The 23,190-nt window shown below is 44.1% G+C and overlaps 1 protein-coding gene across 1 annotated transcript; it reads right to left on the bottom strand.

The window, feature by feature from the left end:
• Positions 1-428: 428 nt before the first annotated feature.
• On the bottom strand, positions 429-21,913 carry LOC137279237 (uncharacterized sodium-dependent transporter YocR-like). The gene is made up of 12 exons (XM_067811738.1): positions 21,740-21,913; positions 11,439-11,559; positions 10,374-10,557; positions 9,637-9,751; positions 8,802-9,003; positions 8,211-8,373; positions 7,236-7,370; positions 6,004-6,143; positions 3,130-3,221; positions 2,619-2,770; positions 2,272-2,401; positions 429-1,081 (listed from the first exon to the last, which is right to left on the bottom strand). Exons 1-12 carry the CDS (start codon positions 21,767-21,769, stop codon positions 878-880), a joined length of 1,668 nt encoding a protein of 555 aa, XP_067667839.1. The 5' UTR covers positions 21,770-21,913; the 3' UTR covers positions 429-877.
• Positions 21,914-23,190: the final 1,277 nt, after the last annotated feature.

Raw genomic sequence — 23,190 nt, 5'->3', positions numbered from 1 at the left:
AGATCGCTTTTTAGCTACGTTCAAGCAATAGTTTTTTTTGTTCCCTACAGGGATCACTAGTCAGTTTCTCACATAACATTTAGAATTGTCTATATGATAATCTTGTTTGGTACTTTTACGTTACTGTGAGCGACCGAATTGTTTCTGAAACCATAAAGGTCCTATGTAGGTATACCACTAACAACAGACAACAGTAGATGATCCGACGAATGTGTTCGGAGAATCATCAATGCACAGTATAATCTCCCAGAGAGTAAACAAAGAACACAATTCCAAAAGTGTTTTGGTCCTTTCGAAATCGTCACTTAAATTCCTACAGTAGACTGTTTACTGACATTATATATAATACGATATTGACGGTGTTTACTTAGCACTTACAGTTCACATACGCCCTCAAGTGCACACATGACAAGGAGTGACTAGGCTTGTTGATTCCTGCATACACTGTGTATTTCATACATTCCAAGTCACATACTGATCATTCCACAGGGTGGGGGTGTTTTCAAAGCGATGTTGCAATACAAAAACAATCATGATAATTAATACAATACACCGAATGGTCATTTTCCAGAGTTTCATCATAATCCGGGTACTTACTTGTGGTACACCGTGCTAAAATGGTTCAATAACAAAAACAATGTTCCACATTATACTCTCGCAACATCTGATTGTGTCCATGGATTGTATTGCACTGCCCATTCTATGGCACAAAGATGGGCCCCGCTCCACAAGGGGATCTTAGCTCTAAGATGCACATGTTAACGCTAAGGTCTTATCGCTAAGGTCTCTGTAAAGGCCGAGGACCATGTCACCAGCACACAATATAGGGGATGGCAACACCTGTCAGTTAATTATTAAAGATGATGAAGGGCCTTCATCACAACTTGATGTCCCGGAACGTGGGCTGTGAGACTTGCATATCTTTCTTGGCCATGGAACCATAGTCCGGCTCGGTGGCTGTGAGTGGCTGTAGGTGCCCCTGCACCTCGATGACCATATAGGTTGAACTTTTCGACCATCTCGATACACACACTATGGCCACCACATTGAACACAATTGTCAGAGCCATGACGCCGAGCCACTGAAAATGATAGGTTCGTGTTAAGGATATTCGAGTATGAATTTGTATTCACTGGGATAGTGTTATAGATACGATAAGCCAATTCCACATACGTTTCTATCACGATCCGATATATTCGCAAATAGGTGTACATTTCGGGTGAAATGTCTGCTATATATTATTCCCTATACAGGCATACAAAACTGTAAAGGCGGTGAGTGATATAGAAAAGCATCCATTGTTCACACACATAAAATGAAACGCCTTAGAATGAGTATGTTTCATTTTCGCTTAGTTTAGTTATCGCTTTGTAATTGATCTAGCTGTCTCTCATGCAGCAGATACTACATGTGTGTGAGGGGGTGGGGGTGGAGGGGTGGTAGGGGGGCGGGGGACATCATTGTGCGCCTGTGCGGATTCGAACTCGAGTCTTCGGCGTGACGAGCGAACGCTAGGCCCCGGAATAAAACCCTACCCCCCCCCCCCCCAAAAAAAAAAAAAATACAAAAAACCCCAAAAAGCAATTAATTACTCAAGTCCAGGTCCCTTAGCTGCTTTTGTGTGGTCTAGTGACTGAAACACGATACTTCCAGAGAATAACTGACAAAGTCCCGACTAACGGGAGGCTTACATATGTCGTATCCCAATAGCGTAGATCGTTTCTTACAGTGTTGATCGCCGTATTGTCTAGGCCAGACATGATTATTCACAGAGTATTGCTGATTGCGGTGTAAACCTAAACTCACTCACTCACTACACTGGGTGCAAACGGCAAAATAACTTCAGATGATAAATTTACTGAAACCATCCTATATCCTGTTGAAGACTGTACATACATGCCGACCATGACAGTAGGTCATCTGGTATGTTTACTTGTGGTCGACAGGCAGACTATCCCACAGTGTGTTGAAGACACCTGTTCTAACTATTTGTACTCCGGTCGCTCCAGAGAGTTTTGTTTAAATCCACACACAGCACAGCCATCAAGGCTACTGGCACTTGACCAGACCAGACCAGAACAGGACACCCACTCACTGTGGGCATGTCATCCTCAACGACACGTGTTATTTCAAGTAACACTCCCATGGTCTCTATACCAACGGCGTTGGCTACGATTTGTGTTGTTGTCGCATGCAACTCGTAAGCGCATCCTCCAACACAACCCACGTGCATTTTCCATCATCACTCATGTGCATGGTTCAGTTACATACCTGTACTACTGTGACCATGAACGTCTCCATCCCGAACTCGTACCACTTCTCGCCATCCCCACTGGTGTTGGAAATGAGGTCTATTGCCCACCACACGATCAACACTGACCCCTCCAATGGGGCAACAACCCTGCAGACAGAATTAAAACTCTTTGGTCTGTTTGTGAGAATAAACAGCAGGTGCTTTTCTGTGATGAGCCAGTGCTCTAACCAAATGGATGAACCAATCTTCCAAAATAAACAAATTAAGAACAACCAAACAACCCTACATCTGAACTGACTATCCTGCACCAAAGACCAGAAAGTGACCCATTACTAAGGCCCACACAACACTGTCCACTACTCACCTTACTATCCAGTCCCAGAGACAGGGTAGTTTCCAGTCCCCCACGCCGAAGTTGTTAACGACCTCCTGTCGGAACTTCTTCACGCCGTACACGATGACCATGACTTGAAGCATCAGGCCGTTGATGACAAGCGCGAAGCCCCACACAAAGTCCTACAAGGAAAAGACAATCTGAGAACCGAGAACCTACCTAGGGTAGGTTTACCAGTCACCAGTTCTGGAGATATGGACATGTCCTATGGACAAGATCCAAGTAGAACCACACTTCATTTTTAGGTACCAATCGAACCTGCTTTTTCTACTCTACAAAAACGCCAAAGATCAAATCATAGGATAAATGTTCAAAAGTTCAAAGATTAGTAGTTGCAACATCAGAAATGGGCTTCACACATGGTACCAGTGTGGGGACTCGAACCCGCGTCTTAGGCGTGATGAGCGACCCCTTTAACGACTTGGTTACCCAACCGCCCCTAGAGTGGGCATAAAGAAGTTTTGAGCCTCCTCGTAGTTACCTGGTTTGTTAGAATGTCCAGGTTCAGTGCAGACATCAGTCCAATAAGGAACGTCACAGCCACTGTCAACGGGGTTCCGTACCGTCTCGGTACTGAAAACACATATCCAGGATAGTGATGGTATTGGCTTACAACAAGCGATATGTGATACATCACAATTCTAAAACAGGCACAAGAATATAATGACAAAGTATTGTATTAAGCTGCGATACGATACAAATCCGGTGGGTGGTGATACGATCCGTTTCACGATGACAAAATCTTATCATAATCTATAAAACACCTTAAGATCAAAACAAAACCAGTTTTAAACTAATTTCGCCAGCATTGTTCAATGTTCTTTCCATGAACGAGATAATTAAGTTTATACACAGAATTCGTGAATCTGGGTAACATGCGAGTGCTAACTTTGACACAGTTCTTGGATGAAGGATTTCCGAAAAAACGTTCACTTATGAAGGCAAAAAAATAAGTAAGCATATGTTTTACTTATAAAAAAAACATAAGTCTTCTTCTTGACAGACTTCGCAATTCTGCAGTATTCAAAGATAAACATAGATGTGTGCCAAGTATCGTATCGGGATATATGACAATGTAAAACTTTGTGTCGATTCACTGTATCGGCGGTCCATGCATCTAGGTTACCCCCCCCCCCAAACAAATGCGTTTTTCTTTGCCTTAAGACAGCAGAATCTCTGCAATTGTGCATTGGAGGGGTTAAATGTTGGCAGTTCCAACAGAATCAGCTGACACACTGTTGACTTACACTACTGGCTGCTCCACTATATCTTCATTGTCGGTATACTCGAGCGTTGCACGTCACGTCTTATATGGCGTTAACAGAGAGTGAGTGAGTGAGTTCAGTTTTATATCGCTTTAAGCAATATTGCAGCATTATCACAGTAAGGGAAGTCAGAAATGGGCTTCACACATTGTACCCATATGATGAATCGAACCCAGGTCTTCGACGTGACAAGTGAAGGCTTTAACCACTTGGCTACCCTACCACCCCTTGTGGCGTTTGTAACTGGAACTTAGTAGTGTGAACTAGTGGTGTTGCTGGACATCCTTGCTTTTGTCTAGAACACTTAGTGCCATCATTGATGTTCAGTGAGCCATACATACCCCAATATGTTCGCACATGAATCTGTCTCGGCAGATACGGACACATTTTCAGATCCAGCGTAAAGTAAATACACTAACGAGCAAAAGAAACGATACAAAATCGAAATCACCGATATTACAAAACGGCAAATCACCATTGTGGAAAAGGAAAGTAAACGCTTTTAAAAACAGACAGGGCTCTAAACATTTTGAAATCTCTACTTGCCTTACTGGGCGAGTAAAATGAAGTTTCCACTCGTCCTTCTAAAATTGTACTTGCCCTATAAATCATGCAACACAATGAATGTAAGTTTTTTTTTAAAAAAAATTCTTATTTCAAAATGTTTGCTTGGATTAAAACTACAAGAAATATTACTTATTTTGCCATCTGTTCAAACTTTGAATTGAATAACTCTCCTTCCAATGCCACATAGTATGCAGTTGTGAAAGGTTTTGCACAAGCCAAAGTATTTTTTGTCAACAACTCTGCACCTGGCCTTAGCATATTGTGCACTTTCGTTTTTTCCCAAAATTCTACCATGTTCACAACACTGAATATGGTTTTTTTCTGCTTTTATGGTGAAATCTAAACTCTCTTTCCTGAGATTGTCTTTCAATCACACTAAAAGACTCGATTTTAGATCTGAAACATACTTTCCTTTTTCCTCCCAAAATCATCTCCGCCAACAAGAAATTTCCTAAATATCAGCCGACATCGTTGTCGACGATTTCTTATCAGTCACAGTTCAACGCGAATAACAAGCCGCTTATAACATCAACACGAGCCCTTGTCACTTCCCTTGGCTTTGCAAGACGATACGCAGTTAAGATTTGAAATATTTGAGAAAACTAGCGGATTACAAATCACCATAATTGATGTTCTAAACCCAACAAAGTATGTGTTAGTGAAAATATCATCGTCACCTGGCAATTTAAATGCATTTACTCAATGTCATGATTGTTGAAACATTACTTGAAAACAAAATTTCCATTTCATCAGTTTAATCCAATTTTAAATTTAGTATATGTGATAAAATATTTCAAGTATTTCATCTGACCTGGAAATTACGTATGTATGATAAAAAAAAAAAAAAAATCACCCAAGAGGAAAAGTTGATGGTAAACGATCGGTAATCACAAGAGGGAATTCCTTACAGTAAAGCTTATTCTGATTGGACAGGAGCAACATTCATGCTGTAATGATTTTTCTCATTGGTCAGTTTGTTCACAGCAGCCAATCACGATATTAGAAGCTTTCACGGTGCACCATATGTGTTAAAAATATGGATATCAAACGGCCATCAAGACTTTTACTTAATTTGCGGTTAGTTTTCGGGGAATGTTAAAATATTGCTTATCAAGGTTGACGATGTCAAGACTTTAGCTTATTAATTTAAAAAATAGAAGCCGTCAGAAAATGTACTCGTCCTCTAGGACGAGCAAATTATGTTGTCCACTTGCCCGAAGCAAATTATACTCTTCAGTACGAGCGGACGAGTGGAATTGTCGAGCCCTGACAGGTGTATGGGCAACGTGCACATAAATTCCATTGGAGTGGCAACAGTAACAAGTCCATTGCGTCACTGTATAAATGAAAGAATGAAGTCCAAATTATCAAAATAAAGTTTGGTATTGTTAGTTTATATCAAGCTAATTACACATGGTTTCAAAATGTTAGCTCTTCCGGAGAGGTATTATTTCTTCCATGTGTGCAAAGGATTATTTGGGGGATGATATACCCATCTCAGTAAGTATTATAACTGAACTTACATCCGAAGTCTTGCAGTGTATGTGTAAACAGCTCGATGTTCGCTATAAGCGATGTAACACCGGCAAATGAGAGAGTCAGGAAGAAGAGGACGGAGAGGACCCGGCCGAACACCCCCACCGAGGAGAAGAGAACTGGAATCCTGCAGGCACAAGGGACAGGGGGGTCAGATTACATCAGTTCAATAGATACACAACTCGTACAAATGCTTAGTAAGATATTTTTACTCCGCTTCTAGCAGGCTTCCAGCGATATCATGGCGATGAGCACCAGATATTAGCTCCGCACACTCCCCATGTTGGGAATCGAACCCGGGTCTTTGGTGAGACGAGGGAACGCTTTAACAACTTCGCTATCCCACCGCCAATATAAATTAGTAAAAATCACAGGTTTACAAATACCTATCAGTGATATGTTATTGCCAATCAGTTGACAATATGTCTAGTTTAATTGCCGTGGAACAGGTAGTTCAGAATGAGAAGAAGGCTGTAAACACCGGGTCCACGATCAATTTCTTTCCATAGTAGAGTGAGATTTCAGTGCCTTGTTCGTTCGGAGCGGCGCTTTCCCTTTCCACAGTGGTTGCTTATCATATGTTCCAACGAACCTTTGTTCTAATATGGCCATATTTCCCGGTTCTCGTAAAATCCCCTAGAGACAAAACATCGCAACACGAACACGAATTATCTTCTTCTCTATCCAATCAGAACACGTGTTACATCGACATAGATCTAAATTAACTAATACAAGCAAATGTGGAGCCGCAAATATTCCTCCTCTGCTGGGGAGTAGTGTTGATGTGACACACACAACATTTAATGGCTAGCTTGTCCGTTATCAACGACGGCGATGGAGACGCCGTTGACCCGCCTTTACATGACTGAGTTCTGTCAACAAGACACATTTGCGCATTGCGCTGGGGAAAAGGTTACAGTTTTCCCAAAGCATACGGAAATAACCGAGGCCTCACGAATGATCACTTTTGAGAGACTGTTGCTGATTGCACAACTAAATCCGATTGCAGCCAGTCACGAATCCTGAACACTCTCACTATAAAACGTTCGTAGGAAGATATGACAGGCAACCTCTGTGGGAAGAGCATGGGGGCAGTATGGTGGCCCAGTGGAAAGGCATTCAATCTTTACGCTGAAGACCCGGGTTGATTCCCTACATGGGTACATGCAATGTGTGAAACCCATTTTATATTAGTGATACAAGAAAACTGTTCACCGACCAGATAAAGGTAAGCCCAGTACTTCCGGGTCCGCTGTCCTTGATAATGTCCACTATTTGGGGCTGTGTCAGGGAGGGCTGGGTGACAACTAGTGTGGCGAATACAGTTGAGAACACGGTGATCCCAGAGATCAGGCTGAATAAAAGCGAACGAGTTTGGTTCAAGTTAGATTTGAAATGCCAGTTTCATACACTGACTTAGTACCATTTACATACGAGAGAGAGAGAGAGAGAGAGAGAGAGAGAGAGAGAGAGAGAGAGAGATGTCAGCGAGCCTGACCACCCATTAGTCTTCCCTTACGACAAGCATGGGTTACTGCAGGTCAGTTTTACCCCGGGTGGGTACATGCACGGGAGGCCCAGTGGTCGAAGTCGTTGGAAAGCACCATATCCTTTTAAACTAACAACGATATAAGAACTTAATTATGTTCATGTAAAAATAAAATAATGTAATGAAATGGAGTCCTGAGACATTCTTCCTTTTCCTGAAGCTAAGGAAATATAGACTAGTCACATTTTCTAGACTTGTGTGTACATTCTTGGATATATTTGCTTCAGGGTCTGCAGACAGACTTCATTCCCTTCATCAAAGTGGTATTAATGTACGACTTACGCTGTATTGGTCTTTCTTTCAGACTACTTAACAAACAATGAGGCTGAACAAAGAGAAAATACGGAATTTGTGTGTTTACTATCACAAAAAGTACTATTTACTAAAAAACAACACAGGGATGCAAGAATATCGTCAAATCTCGCAATCACGTACTGACTGACTTGTTTCAAAAGGTCAAGATAGCGATTAATGCGACAACCATTAATATAATACCAACATACGCCGCCTTTATTTTATTCGGTCACGCCTATTGACTTGCTACACGTCTGACAACTAATTTCTTGTAGATACAGATTTTGTAGACAGATCGTCCTGAAGAGGGCAAAGGAAGTCTGACGCCCAAATTCTATCGTCACTTCATACCTAACGAGGTTGTTGCAAGAGGGGATGAGAGAGCCGTATCGGACGATGCCGTTCTCCCTGGTCATGTACGAAGAATATGGGATCATCAGACCTGACCCCGCTCCGGTGTCGAAGGCGTTCTGGCTGAGGGCGTCCACCCACACCCGGGGGTCGGTAAAGGATTCTGACGTATGGAGAACATATATCAAGACTATGCAGGAGGTACAGATATTTATCTGTATGTTTGGCTTCTGGGTTGATCTTTTAGAAGATTTTGCCATTATTCTAACAAAGCATATTCTCTGTGGATGGACAGATGTCAAAATCTCTCATGAGCTTGTGTTGCTGAGGAGGCAAAACCTTTGAGAAGAACAAACAGATTTGGTATATTTGACTTTACTACCTTCAGTTGAAACAACGACTAGCTAGATGCAAAATAACGGGGTACTTTCCCTGAGGATCAAAAAGTTTTCTTGTTCATCCAACAGAATGGCCAGATCTATAAACGGTTCCTTCTTCTAAAGGATGCCACAACTACTCAAGGAACACACTGAAGATGGTGTTTGGCAAAACTTCACGCATGCAAAAGAATTTCCGTCAATATGATCTTACCCCAGTTTGGTGTGAAGAGGTACTTGATGCCGAAATCCGCGTACTCCCGTGTCAGTGACCACACGAACGTGAACAGCAAGATGAGCAACAACACGGGGACGAGGAACATGTTGACTTTCTCTATAGTCTTGACCCCTTTCACCACGGACAGGCCAGCAAACATGATGGCAAGGCCGTGAGTTAGTACCGGCCATGCGCTATCCTGTGTGTAGAAAGGAGTGATTGAGGCACTTAATGAAAGAGTGAGTTTGGTTCAACGCCGCTTTGAGGGATTTCAGTTATATCATGACCCGTGAAGGTCCGGGTTAGAATATTGCTCTTTAATAACCCATGCTTGTCGTTGAAGGCGGATCGGGTGGTCAGACTCACTCACATTTCATCAGTTCCCAAATGCGCATATCGATACTCATGCTGTTGATCACTGTATTGTCTGGTCCAGACTCGATTATTTACAGACCCCAGCCATATAGCTGGAATATTCCTAAGTGCGGCGTAAACCTAACTAACTAACTCACTCAGTTGTATTACGGTTCAGAACAAATGTTGACTTTTATAGAAGAAAAGAGGCAGTGGGGTAACCTAGAGGTTCAAGCGATCGCTCGTCAAGCGGATTCCCCACATGGGCACAGCCCTGGTGTCCCCCGCCGTTATAGTGCTAACTCAATAAGTCACATGTAATATAGACGTCTGTGCAACATTGAATGTACAGGGTCTCCGCCTATTTAGCAGTACTCCGGTCATTATACATGGCTCGACACGAACAATAAAGCTTTCCGAATCCCTGGAGCTGGTTAAGGAGGAGGACGGTAATGGAAGTTCGGTCAAAAGCCTTTACCTGCGCGTAGTCGAAGAAGATAGCCCTGGAGTCATCGGCATTGTCTGGTAGATCGTGGGCGATACAGTAGATTAAGTAGTAGAAGCACCATCCCAGAATCACGGAGTAATAGCACCTGAAATATAGTGCATCATCCTCGATGTTGCAGGGAATTGTCAGTTATGACAAATACCTTAAAGCCGTTCGCCATGTAAGGTTCGTCATCATTATAGTATCGCTTACGGCTAACTAAGAACACATCTCGCTCATGTATGTAAAAATCACATCTGTTTATGTTGTCTGGTAATTTGGCCAAGGTCAAAAGAAGTTTTATGCCCATTCGACAGGATCCAAGGTAAATAATTAACAGAATGGAAATACAGTAACATCGATACTTGAGAATGCCAGCAAGTGGGGTGCAACTCATTTAACTGAATAAGTGCATTTCAGAAACCATTATCCATGAGGAAGAATCTGTATGTCTTTGCGTGAATTTGAACGAATTCTTTCACTGATCGGTGAGTAGGCTTTGGTCTTAAATCTGTGAATACCAAGGATGTTTAAAAAGAAGATATGTTGACACCAAACTTTAGCGCCTAACTTACAATAAACACATAAAAATCATTTGAACACTTAGCTCAGATTTAACATAAAATGTTTAATGTTTTATATAGCTTTCCGAAACATCATCCATATCTCAGTGTTTTCGAAAGGATGTTCTATCGGGGTAACCAGGGGAAAAGGAATGTCTATCTTACGTAATCATGAATGAAACCAAAGTAATCCAGGCTCCACACCAGGCCGCCTTGTCCCCCATGAACTGTCGGAACGACCCAACGACCGCCTTCTGGGTGTACCGGCCTGTGCCGTATTCTATCAGAAGCATCGGTATCGACCAGGACAGTAGGAAGAAGAACCAGACAATGAGGAACACAAGCCCTCCTGGAAGACAAGACACTCAGCGGTTATTACAGGTTGGCTAAATGACTTTCCCAGTGGAACGAAATAATTTTTATAGGGTTTCTATTTCGGCGAGTGAGTGAGTATGGATTTAGGCTGCTTTTAGCAATGTTCCAGCAATATCAGTTCGGAGGACACCAAAAATGGACTTCAAACGTTATACCCATGTAGGGACTAGAACTCGGGTTTTCAGCGTGACAAGAGAACGCTTCAGTCACCAACGCCCTATTCAGGTGAAATGTCCCTACACTTTACTATTTTTTACACATTGACTACATGTGAGGTCACGTTCAACATATATGTTGGGAAAACAATTTTGGTCACCTTTGGTCATATAAAAATAGTTGGTTGGTGAGTTAGTTTGGGATTAGGCTGGATAAGTTGAATACACTCAATTGGAGTGTCATCTTGAGGGGATGGTAAGGAAGACCACGGGCGTTTAAGGCGTTCATTGAGTCCATTGAGTATACTCTTAGCAATAATACTCCAGCAATAATACAGCGGTGGAGAACAGAAATGGGCTTCATACATTGTACATAGACAGGATGCCCGATGTGAAGAGACACTTAAGTAACTATTCCACTTCCATGAAGGTGATGAGGGAGGGTATGGCGGTATGGCACTGGCAAACCATATTTCACTGATAGTTGGATTCGAAACCATGATAACTGGATCCTGTTTCTTCCGGAAAGGGCGCCCAACAAATGCGTCGCTTGAGACCACTTGACAATCCATTCCCCAAGATAACTTTCTGTCGCATGTAGTTTGACACTGCCATCGATACGTGTGTACAAATGTGTGTAGAAGTCGTGGGTGTATGATACAGTGTATGTACACTGACGCACACGGCATCGCCTACTCACCCTCATCTCGACTGTTGGTAGCTACTATACGGGGGAACCTCCAGATGTTGCCCGTCCCCACCATGCATCCCAGGCAGGAGCAGATGAGGCCCAACTTCGAGGCGAAGTGGGGCCGGTCAGCCTGAAAATGACCACACCGGACATAAAGACAAGGGTTGCTTGGGGTCAGCGTCGAACACATTTATTCACGTTGTCTGTGACAGGCCTTAATCATACGAAATAATTGTCAGAAGCGGTATATTTAGGCCTTGCAACTGACACGAAATAAAATAACACGTTATTATTATCATGTTAACGTTTGTATAGCACCAATATACAGCTGAGCTGCTCAAAAGCGCTTTGATTTTGGCTCATTCATCGGATGTCAGACTCAAACGGCACATCGTATTATCAATCTAAACTCCATGGGGACATACACCTCTTGCAGCCACTAGGCACACCGGGTATCCCAAATGTGTCGGTCTGTGTCGGATGTGTCGGTCAACCGGACTGGATGCCAACTTAGTTGGTATTTCCAGACCGTCTGAACACCTACGTTAAAGCGTCGTTTCCCCACGAGTGTTTTATATTCTTTTTTTCCCGAGCCATATATCAACTGGATATGTTTACAACATCAACACAATTACTGACAACACTTCACCATGACACCGCTGACAGCTGATTAATGCGGATATCAGAAAATCTGAAGTTTAAAGATCGTAAAGGAAACACATGCACTGACAGCCATGACAGCAGATAAAAATGTGCATTTCAGTAGTGCACCAACTCCACCCTTAGTGATTCATTATCATCCCAGACAAGTGGATTACTGCAAACATGCGGCTCAGCTCCCACTGGAACGCACAACTAAAGCTATTTGTTGCAGTCAAAAGGTTAAAAGTCATATTTCCTTCTCATCCTACCGGTTACCCTTTCACTACTCGGCTAACAGGCGTGTCAAACACAAAGGCCTAAGGACACACTGTGTTCCACGTTCGCACGCGAAACTCCATAAGTCAACTTCTCACCTGAAGACGGACCTGGGGGCTACATAAAGGATCACGTGCCGTGGATACAGTAACTGACAACCGATCAACTCCTAATCGCGTTCTGACGTCCAAACGTCACCTCGCTAACGTGACATGTCTTGACAACACAAGCGTTGTAGATTGACTGGGTTAGTGAGAGCTGTCTACAGACTGACATGAAAGATTTTATGAAAGCATCCCGGTCGATGCAGTATAGAAGAAACATTCGATACAAAAATAATTTCATCTGCTTAATCAAGCGAAATTGTTTAATATGACGAACGAATTTATGCTTTGTGATGGTCGGCTGTGATGGACGACCTGATATACCACTGGGCGTATACAATGCCAGATTTAACAAATAAATCACGCGTTATAATGAATGTGATCGTGGGACGGCTGGTCGCATTGTAAAGCATGCTATGCTTCAATGGCGTTACATTTGCTCTACATGTAGATATATCTCGTCTATATTGACACACAGGTCTGTATCTGTAATTTCCGCTGATGAGTGTGCTTTTAAATGTAGCGGAAATAATGAAATATGATAAGATTTTATATAAAATGCAGGCAAAAGATTTCTGCATTTATTACTAAGTTTTAACAAACGTCGTAGTGTCGTAGAATTCTTGCGAATGTTAGGTGTAAAAGACAACAATGATACACATATCAAAAACATCGCCGCTGACTAAACATATAGACTGATCATAGAACAAAAGAGACTCTGTACACTGCTGCCTAAACTTCCATTCCCTTTACACGCGTGTACGACGTGTGATGCACCCCCTGCACTATATATGCAATGAATGAAAAATTCGTATAGGGTTAAATACGATTTCGGTACATTGAAAATAATGAAACGTCTTCGGAGTCCAAGGTTACATGGATAGCACGGTGCCTGTTTGGCACGTCTGTGGATATGGTGGTACCTGTTCATCTGTGGATAGCACGGTGTCTGTTTGGCACGTCTGTGGATATGGTGGTACCTGTTCATCTGCGGATAGCACGGTGTCTGTTTGGTACGTCTGTGGATATGGTGGTACCTGTTCATCTGTGGATAGCACGGTGCCTGTTTGGTACGTCTGTGGATATGGTGGTACCTGTTCATCTGCGGATAGCACGGTGCCTGTTTGGTACGTCTGTGGATATGGTGGTACCTGTTCATCTGTGGATAGCACGGTGCCTGTTTGGTACGTCTGTGGATATGGTGGTACCTGTTCATCTGCGGATAGCACGGTGTCTGTTTGGTACGTCTGTGGATATGGTGGTACCTGTTCATCTGTGGATAGCACGGTGTCTGTTTGGCACGTCTGTGGATATGGTGGTACCTGTTCATCTGTGGATAGCACGGTGTCTGTTTGGCAGGCCTGTGGACATGGTGGTACCTGTTCATCTGCGGATAGCACGGTGTCTGTTTGGCAGGCCTCTGGATATGGTGGTACCTGTTCATCTGCGGATAGCACGGTGTCTGTTTGGTACGTCTGTGGATATGGTGGTACCTGTTCATCTGCGGATAGCACGGTGTCTGTTTGGCACGTCTGTGGATATGGTGGCACCTGTTTGTCTCTGGATAGTACGGTGCCTGTTTGGCAGGCCTGTGGATATGGTGGCACCTGTTCATCTGCGGATAGCACGGTGTCTGTTTGGCACGTCTGTGGATATGGTGGTACCTGTTCATCTGTGGATAGCACGGTGCCTGTTTGGTACGTCTGTGGATATGGTGGTACCTGTTCATCTGTGGATAGCACGGTGCCTGTTTGGCACGTCTGTGGATATGGTGGTACCTGTTCATCTGCGGATAGCACGGTGTCTGTTTGGCACGTCTGTGGATATGGTGGTACCTGTTCATCTGTGGATAGCACGGTGCCTGTTTGGCACGTCTGTGGATATGGTGGTACCTGTTCATCTGCGGATAGCACGGTGCCTGTTTGGCACGTCTGTGGATATGGTGGTACCTGTTCATCTGCGGATAGCACGGTGCCTGTTTGGTACGTCTGTGGATATGGTGGTACCTGTTCATCTGCGGATAGCACGGTGCCTGTTTGGCACGTCTGTGGATATGGTGGTACCTGTTCATCTGCGGATAGCACGGTGCCTGTTTGGCACGTCTGTGGATATGGTGGTACCTGTTCATCTGCGGATAGCACGGTGCCTGTTTGGCACGTCTGTGGATATGGTGGTACCTGTTCATCTGTGGATAGCACGGTGCCTGTTTGGCACGTCTGTGGATATGGTGGTACCTGTTCATCTGCGGATAGCACGGTGTCTGTTTGGCACGTCTGTGGATATGGTGGTACCTGTTCATCTGTGGATAGCACGGTGCCTGTTTGGCACGTCTGTGGATATGGTGGTACCTGTTCATCTGTGGATAGCACGGTGCCTGTTTGGCACGTCTGTGGATATGGTGGTACCTGTTCATCTGCGGATAGCACGGTGCCTGTTTGGTACGTCTGTGGATATGGTGGTACCTGTTCATCTGCGGATAGCACGGTGCCTGTTTGGTACGTCTGTGGATATGGTGGTACCTGTTCATCTGCGGATAGCACGGTGCCTGTTTGGCACGTCTGTGGATATGGTGGTACCTGTTCATCTGCGGATAGCACGGTGCCTGTTTGGCACGTCTGTGGATATGGTGGTACCTGTTCATCTGCGGATAGCACGGTGTCTGTTTGGCACGTCTGTGGATATGGTGGTACCTGTTCATCTGCGGATAGCACGGTGTCTGTTTGGCAGGCCTGTGGATATGGTGGTACCTGTTCATCTGTGGATAGCACGGTGCCTGTTTGGCACGTCTGTGGATATGGTGGTACCTGTTCATCTGTGGATAGCATGGTGCCTGTTTGGCACGTCTGTGGATATGGTGGTACCTGTTCATCTGTGGATAGCACGGTGGCTGTTTGGCAGGCCTGTGGATATGGTGGTACTTGTTCATCTGTGGGTAGCACGGTGCCTGTTTGGCACGTTTGTGGATATGGTGGTACTTGTTCATCTGCGGATAGCACGGTGTCTGTTTGGCACGTCTGTGGATATGGTGGCACCTGTTCATCTGTGGATAGCACGGTGTCTGTTTGGCACGTCTGTGGATATGGTGGTACCTGTTCATCTGCGGATAGCACGGTGTCTGTTTGGCATGTCTGTGGATATGGTGGCACCTGTTTGTCTCTGAATAGCACGGTGTCTGTTTGGCACGTCTGTGGATATGGTGGTACCTGTTCATCTGTGGATAGCACGGTGTCTGTTTGGCATGTCTGTGGATATGGTGGTACCTGTTCATCTGCGGATAGCACGGTGCCTGTTTGGCACGTCTGTGGATATGGTGGTACCTGTTCATCTGCGGATAGCACGGTGTCTGTTTGGCAGGCCTGTGGATATGGTGGTACCTGTTCATCTGTGGGTAGCACGGTGCCTGTTTGGCACGTCTGTGGATATGGTGGTACCTGTAAATCTGCGGATAGCACGGTGTCTGTTTGGCACGTCTGTGGATATGGTGGTACCTGTTCATCTGCGGATAGCACGGTGTCTGTTTGGCACGTCTGTGGATATGGTGGTACCTGTTCATCTGTGGATAGCACGGTGTCTGTTTGGCACGTCTGTGGATATGGTGGTACCTGTTCATCTGCGGATAGCACGGTGCCTGTTTGGCACGTCTGTGGATATGGTGGTACCTGTTCATCTGCGGATAGCACGGTGCCTGTTTGGCACGTCTGTGGATATGGTGGTACCTGTTCATCTGCGGATAGCACGGTGTCTGTTTGGCAGGCCTGTGGATATGGTGGTACCTGTTCATCTGTGGATAGCACGGTGCCTGTTTGGCACGTCTGTGGATATGGTGGTACCTGTTCATCTGTGGATAGCACGGTGCCTGTTTGGCACGTCTGTGGATATGGTGGTACCTGTTCATCTGTGGATAGCACGGTGGCTGTTTGGCAGGCCTGTGGATATGGTGGTACTTGTTCATCTGTGGGTAGCACGGTGCCTGTTTGGCACGTTTGTGGATATGGTGGTACCTGTTCATCTGCGGATAGCACGGTGTCTGTTTGGCATGTCTGTGGATATGGTGGTACCTGTTCATCTGTGGATAGCACGGTGTCTGTTTGGCACGTCTGTGGATATGGTGGCACCTGTTCATCTGTGGATAGCACGGTGTCTGTTTGGCACGTCTGTGGATATGGTGGTACCTGTTCATCTGTGGATAGCACGGTGCCTGTTTGGCAGGCCTGTGGATATGGTGGTACCTGTTCATCTGTGGGTAGCACGGTGTCTGTTTGGTACGTCTGTGGATATGGTGGTACCTGTTCATCTGCGGATAGCACGGTGCCTGTTTGGCACGTTTGTGGATATGGTGGTACCTGTTCATCTGCGGATAGCACGGTGTCTGTTTGGCAGGCCTGTGGATATGGTGGTACCTGTTCATCTGTGGGTAGCACGGTGCCTGTTTGGCACGTCTGTGGATATGGTGGTACCTGTTCATCTGTGGATAGCACGGTGCCTGTTTGGCAGGCCTGTGGATATGGTGGTACCTGTTCATCTGTGGGTAGCACGGTGTCTGTTTGGTACGTCTGTGGATATGGTGGTACCTGTTCATCTGCGGATAGCACGGTGCCTGTTTGGCACGTTTGTGGATATGGTGGTACCTGTTCATCTGCGGATAGCACGGTGTCTGTTTGGCAGGCCTGTGGATATGGTGGTACCTGTTCATCTGTGGGTAGCACGGTGCCTGTTTGGCACGTCTGTGGATATGGTGGTACCTGTAAATCTGCGGATAGCACGGTGTCTGTTTGGCACATCTGTGGATGTGGTGGTACCTGTTCATCTGCGGATAGCACGGTGTCTGTTTGGCACGTCTGTGGATATGGTGGTACCTGTTCATCTGTGGATAGCACGGTGTCTGTTTGGCACGTCTGTGGATATGGTGGTACCTGTTCATCTGCGGATAGCACGGTGTCTGTTTGGCACGTCTGTGGATATGGTGGTACCTGTTCATCTGTGGATAACACGGTTTCTGTTTGGTACGTCTGTGGATATGGTGGTATCTGTTCATCTGTGGATAGCACGGTGCCTGTTTGGCATGTCTGTGGATATGGTGGTACCTGTTCATCTGCGGATAGCACGGTGTCTGTTTGGTACGTCTGTGAATATGGTGGTACCTGTTCATCTGTGGATAGCGCGGTGTCTGTTTGGCACGTCTGTGGATATGGTGGTACCTGTTCATCTGCGGATAGCACGGTGTCTGTTTGGCACGTCTGTGGATATGGTGGTACCTGTTCATCTGCGGATAGCACGGTGCCTGTTTGGCACGCTTGTGGATATGGTGGTACCTGTTCATCTGTGGATAGCACGGTGCCTGTTTGGCACGTTTGTGGATATGGTGGCACCTGTTTGTCTCTGGATAGCATGGTGCCTGTTTTATACACCCGTGGATATGGTGGTGCCTGACTGACACGTCTGTGAAGAGCATGATGCCTGTTTGACATGTGTTTTGACAACATGGTGCCTGTCTTACACGTCTGTGGATATTGGGGTACCTGTTTCACTGTCTCTGTAGAGCATGGTGCCTATTTGACGCGTTTGGGGTGGCATGGTGCATGTTGGCACCCCTTTGGATATTATGATGCGTGTTTGAATGTATCTGGGGAACATAGTACCTGCTTGAAAGTATTTTCTAGTTTGCAATGGAAGTCCGAAGCTTGAAGGAAGGACACGATGAGAATTTAAGCGATATCTGTATGTCTAACCTTCGGTGAACAAATCCGTTATCGCACTCTGTGAATGTTATCAACAGCGGTAAAGTGTGACAGCGTTTACCTTCCAAAATAGAAACGCGTAAGCTCCTCCGATACGAGATAATGCTTTCGTCACGACCTTGACCTTCAACCGGACAGTCGTGGACTGACGAAAACACTATGAAACTTTTGTGTATCAACATGTCGACGATGTCACGGAATCCTAGCCATGAGCCATGGAGGTTAATAACAGCTGAACTAACTCTTTGCACACATCCCAACACAGCCCTGATCCATCGCCCGGGACCAAGTACATTTCTCTCGGACTTCTGGGTTGGCTGCCACCTCACTCTGACAGGTAAAACGACCAGTTCCATGAGAGGCATTAAGAAGTCGGTATGCTAATGTAATGTAATTATTTGTATTGTCGACTCTATTTCCTGATTTCAGGGAAAGTACAGAAATAAATGGTTCCGCTGTCTCAAGAGGAAACACAAGTTAAATTTGTCTATGGACCAACGTTACGTAAACTGGTTTGTGATATGATGTTTAATGGATGATGCCATCTTAAAGACTGTGTGACTGCATTTTTCATATTCCATTGTAGTGATGACTCAGCTACTGGATAAATTTGCAAATCAGGTGATCTTACTTTTGCCTTGTAAACATACGACTAATACGCATGGCCAGTGAAGGTCCCGGGGTAGAATAGGCCTTCAGCAACCCATGCCTGTCATAAAAGGCGACTATGCCCGTCGCAACAGGCTACTAACGGGATCGGGTGGTCAGACTCGCTGACGTGGCTCACACATGGCATCGGTTCCCAATTGCGGAGATCCACTTTCAAGAGAGGGGTTAATTACTTCTTTAATGAGTGTACTCACCTGTGACATTGTTGTTTTAAAGTGTCTTGCTAATTAGATATCTTACTAATGGGAGGACACCAACTAGCCAATCAATTTGAAGCAAAATACAGTGTAGCAATTACTGAGGATGAGTTCACATTTATGCCTAAGCTGGTAATATACACTAACAACACATCAACAGTGAGTGATGGAGTGAGTGAGTGTAGTGATAGGCTGCCTCTAGCAAATACCACGGAGGGAGAACCACTGGGCTACCAAGCCGCCCAACAACACATCCAACCTGCAGATAGAGTCACGACGTTTTGAACACATGGCGCCGGGTTATCAGTGTGATAACATATACTCTTTTTCGCACTTCGTATCGGAGTAAGATCAAGTACATGCAAAACGGAGTAGAAATACGGAGTGGTTTGGTGCGTCCTCGATATCTCCAGGGTATACGTTTAGACAAATCCGCTATAGTGAATATTTATCGGAACGTATACCCTGTAGATACCGGCATTGGTTTGATGTACAGCCTGTTATTGTCACTTGAAGCATCTGGCCGCCATGTTATCACTACATACAATGTAAATACCAACAACATTTTTTGAACGAAAACTGACGAATATGGGACTGATTTATTGTGTCTTTGACAATAAACCAACGGCAATATTGACAATCATGAACCATAGAAACACATACATCATAATGCATACCCTTACACACATGCAAATCTGACTGGGGTTAATATTGAATTTGTTTTGGATACAAAATCAAAGACAGAGAATGTCTGCAGTGAACAGAGCAATGCCATGAGATATAATCTAGATCCCCACAACACTTCATCACTATCCCCTGCCACCTAACTACATGTATACCTTAATATTGGAATGTATGAAAAACAGCTCACTGAAGCGTTCTTCTCTTAATCTGGCTAAGATGCAGTGGCATTCTGTCCCATCCTATCAGTATAGTTGTGACGATATATCGTAGTATGGATTATCTTGATCCTTCATCGAAAGATAAATATATCGATACTCGCATCGCGAAACGTATCGTTGACGTCAAAATTGAAATTGAGGCTTATGTGAATATTTAGACTGGTACTTGATACATTTCTAAGAAAAATAACTGAAGATAGCATATCGTGATGTGTATCGTATCGTTCCAAGATATCGCGATATGTACCGTATCGTGAATTATCTGTATCATCACACCTCTACCTATCAGTATGTTTATGGAAGATAATGATATTAATAATCATCATCAAAAGTGAAGCCTAACTTACAGGCAAGACACAGAACTTGTACATGGATTTTCTTTGCTTATTAAAGGTATTGCTATATCAAAAATACAAATATCAACCTTGTTATATCTGTCTGAGTAACTGAGCCGTATTATTGTCACGCTTAGATGGAGACTATACCAAATGAATCAATCTACAGTTTACAGAATTCACCAGAGTAGCATTATGCCGTTACGTGTCCTTGGGTAAAATGTTGCAAGTTACATCCACCCATTTCCCCTTAATCTATGTAAACGCAGACCAGCTATTTCATCATTTTACTGTTTGGGTGAAAAAGACAAAACCAGAGGGGGCTTGTAACGCAAACGAACTGTTATGAAATCATATATAGTCTCCTACTGGATATGAACACCACACAGCAATATTCCAGCTATGTAGCGGCGGTCTGTGAATACTTCAGACTAGGAGACACAATCGAGTGATCAATAGCATGAGCATCGATCGACGCAGTTGGGATACGATGACATGTATCAACCAAGTCTTCGGGTCTGATCATCCGATACCGTTAGTCGTCTCTTACGACAAAATCTTACTGAAAACCAATTCTAACCCGGATCTTTGCTGAACACACAAGGAAAGGGGTGTAACGAGGTTATCACGCCAAGTTCGTTTCAGTCCAAATTCAACAATGCTCACTGCATACATATCTTTAAAACGCTCATTTGAAAACATAATATATACTTTCAAGAGTACTTTCAAAACGAAACCATAGATCACAACTATAAGTACTTTAGGAGCGTCCTCAAAAGCTCGAAAAATCGGGATGTTTCGAATCTGAGCCAAAATCAGAATGTGTACCCAAAACGTACCGAATATCTTTTAAATTGTTCATAACATATCCACACACGACATGCTTCAACTAACGTTGACTCGATGGCAACGCTCTGCACGCTAGTCGTTACTCTTTCTGAGACACTTACACGTAACTGCCATTATGAGTTAACGAAAACTGGGCTTGGAACTTTAGAAGTCGACAGTCCCTAAAACGTTGCTTCGATTTATAATAAATTTTTATCTAAATCTCATTCACTCCGCCACTCACTTCACTCATTCGTGTACTTCTTCAAGATCTCATACGCTTTAAATGACATGTATTTTCATCAATATTTGTTTGTGTCAAATGTACTGAGAAATTACACAGCATAATTGTTGTATCTTATCTCCATACGGTAAACATTGGTTTGTAACTTAAGAATGAATAACAAATTATCAGCCTATGAAGTTACCGGATGAAGATACCCTGTACACACATTCAACGTAGCCATTGTACGGTGGTCGGGCAGTACAGATCAGGTTTCACAAACACTACGTTTTTTGTGTCAATCCAGCCGAACAAAAGTGAATGTAAATCATCGGTATTAGGTCACTTTAAGTTGTTGTCAAACGACGACGATTTCCATGATATAGATTTACATACCTGATCCTTGTCAATCTCACCGCCTGCCATCAGAAATGAGGTTTGTGGTCATGTGATCATCACATTCAGTCACATGATCAGAAATATGATCTGCGCAAGACACTGTGCTTGTCAGAAAGATAACGCTTAGTTGTGTATTGCCACATGTTGATATTCATTGATATAAGTTCAGTTAATATCCCTATGCGCTGACACATAGTATCTGATTTTCACGGAAAACGGTTCAGCAAAAGACAGATTCACATTTCGTAACATGGGAGGTAACTCGTGTAGGCCTATTTACCACATGGCGCGTAAGTAACACGTGGCGAGTAATTTGATTTATTGGTTGTGAACAGTGCACACTGGTTTTGACAGTGAGTGTATCTGACGGTCAACGCTACTGTTCAGAGATACATAAAACACAGTAGTAACTGTAGCTAAAATAACCAATTAGTAGGAAGATACTGCATGGTCGCAAGTCCGTGCTTAGCGTGGGTCTACACTGTTCCCAAGAAGGTGCAAAATGTACGTCTACGGTGGTTGCAAGTCCGTGCTTGGCATGCGTCTGCCTCAGTCCGTGTTGGGCGCACGTCCGTGCTTGGCGTGGATCTGTGCTTGTCGTATATCAGTCCTTGTCGAACATGGATCGGAATAGTGCTCACAATATCGGCCCAGACTCGATTATTTACAAACAACCGGCCTATAGTTTATCTGACAGTTTCGACAGGGGCGACAAACAACAGACAAACTAATGTTGTCATCTGAATCTTTGTGATATTCCGGCTCTGGAATCTAACCTTTATACTTCATAATGTGCGCGTCTAAGAAAAAGAAAACGTAAACTATAAAAGTAAGAAAGATAACTCGATCAATGGACCGCTGCAAGTCGTTAATTAATATTACAACATTTCACAGTGGGTGAAGAGTAACAGATGTAAACTACTCCGTAATTGTTCTAATAATGATTTTCAACACTACAGCATCATAAAGGAGACGTGCGTTAATTGTGTTTGTACTAGTCTGAACTTATGCTGGTTGTATTGTGAACATAAAATGACACATCATGGGGCAGTTTAGCATGGCTACCCCACACTGACATATTAATCTGTCTCCTATGTGGCCAGTCCTTGTCTGGTCTACTACCCCAAGCGCCATTCGGGTTAGCAAGGAACATCATAATAAACGTCCCGTGTTGACATCCGAAGTGGAGATCGAACCACAGTTTCCGTTCATCTTTACTAAGATGACGCAAAATAATTAGCTTGGTCCCAAATATCTTCGTGGTATCTTGTAACATTTCATTTCTTATGGTACTTATATGTCGATGTCATTTCAATACATACGATGGTCCAATGAATTCCAAGTTTTGTATCGTCCAACCACAGCCCACGTGATCTACCGCCCAGGTCCTAATTTTTCGGGTAGAAAGGAGCCCAGTTTGCTGTCTGATAAAATGGACGACACACATC

This window comes from Haliotis asinina, chromosome 3 (genome assembly GCF_037392515.1).
Source record: "Haliotis asinina isolate JCU_RB_2024 chromosome 3, JCU_Hal_asi_v2, whole genome shotgun sequence".
Lineage (NCBI taxonomy): Eukaryota > Metazoa > Mollusca > Gastropoda > Lepetellida > Haliotidae > Haliotis > Haliotis asinina.
Note: the sequence above shows the minus strand (reverse complement) of the source record. Positions and strands in the feature narration are given on the sequence as shown.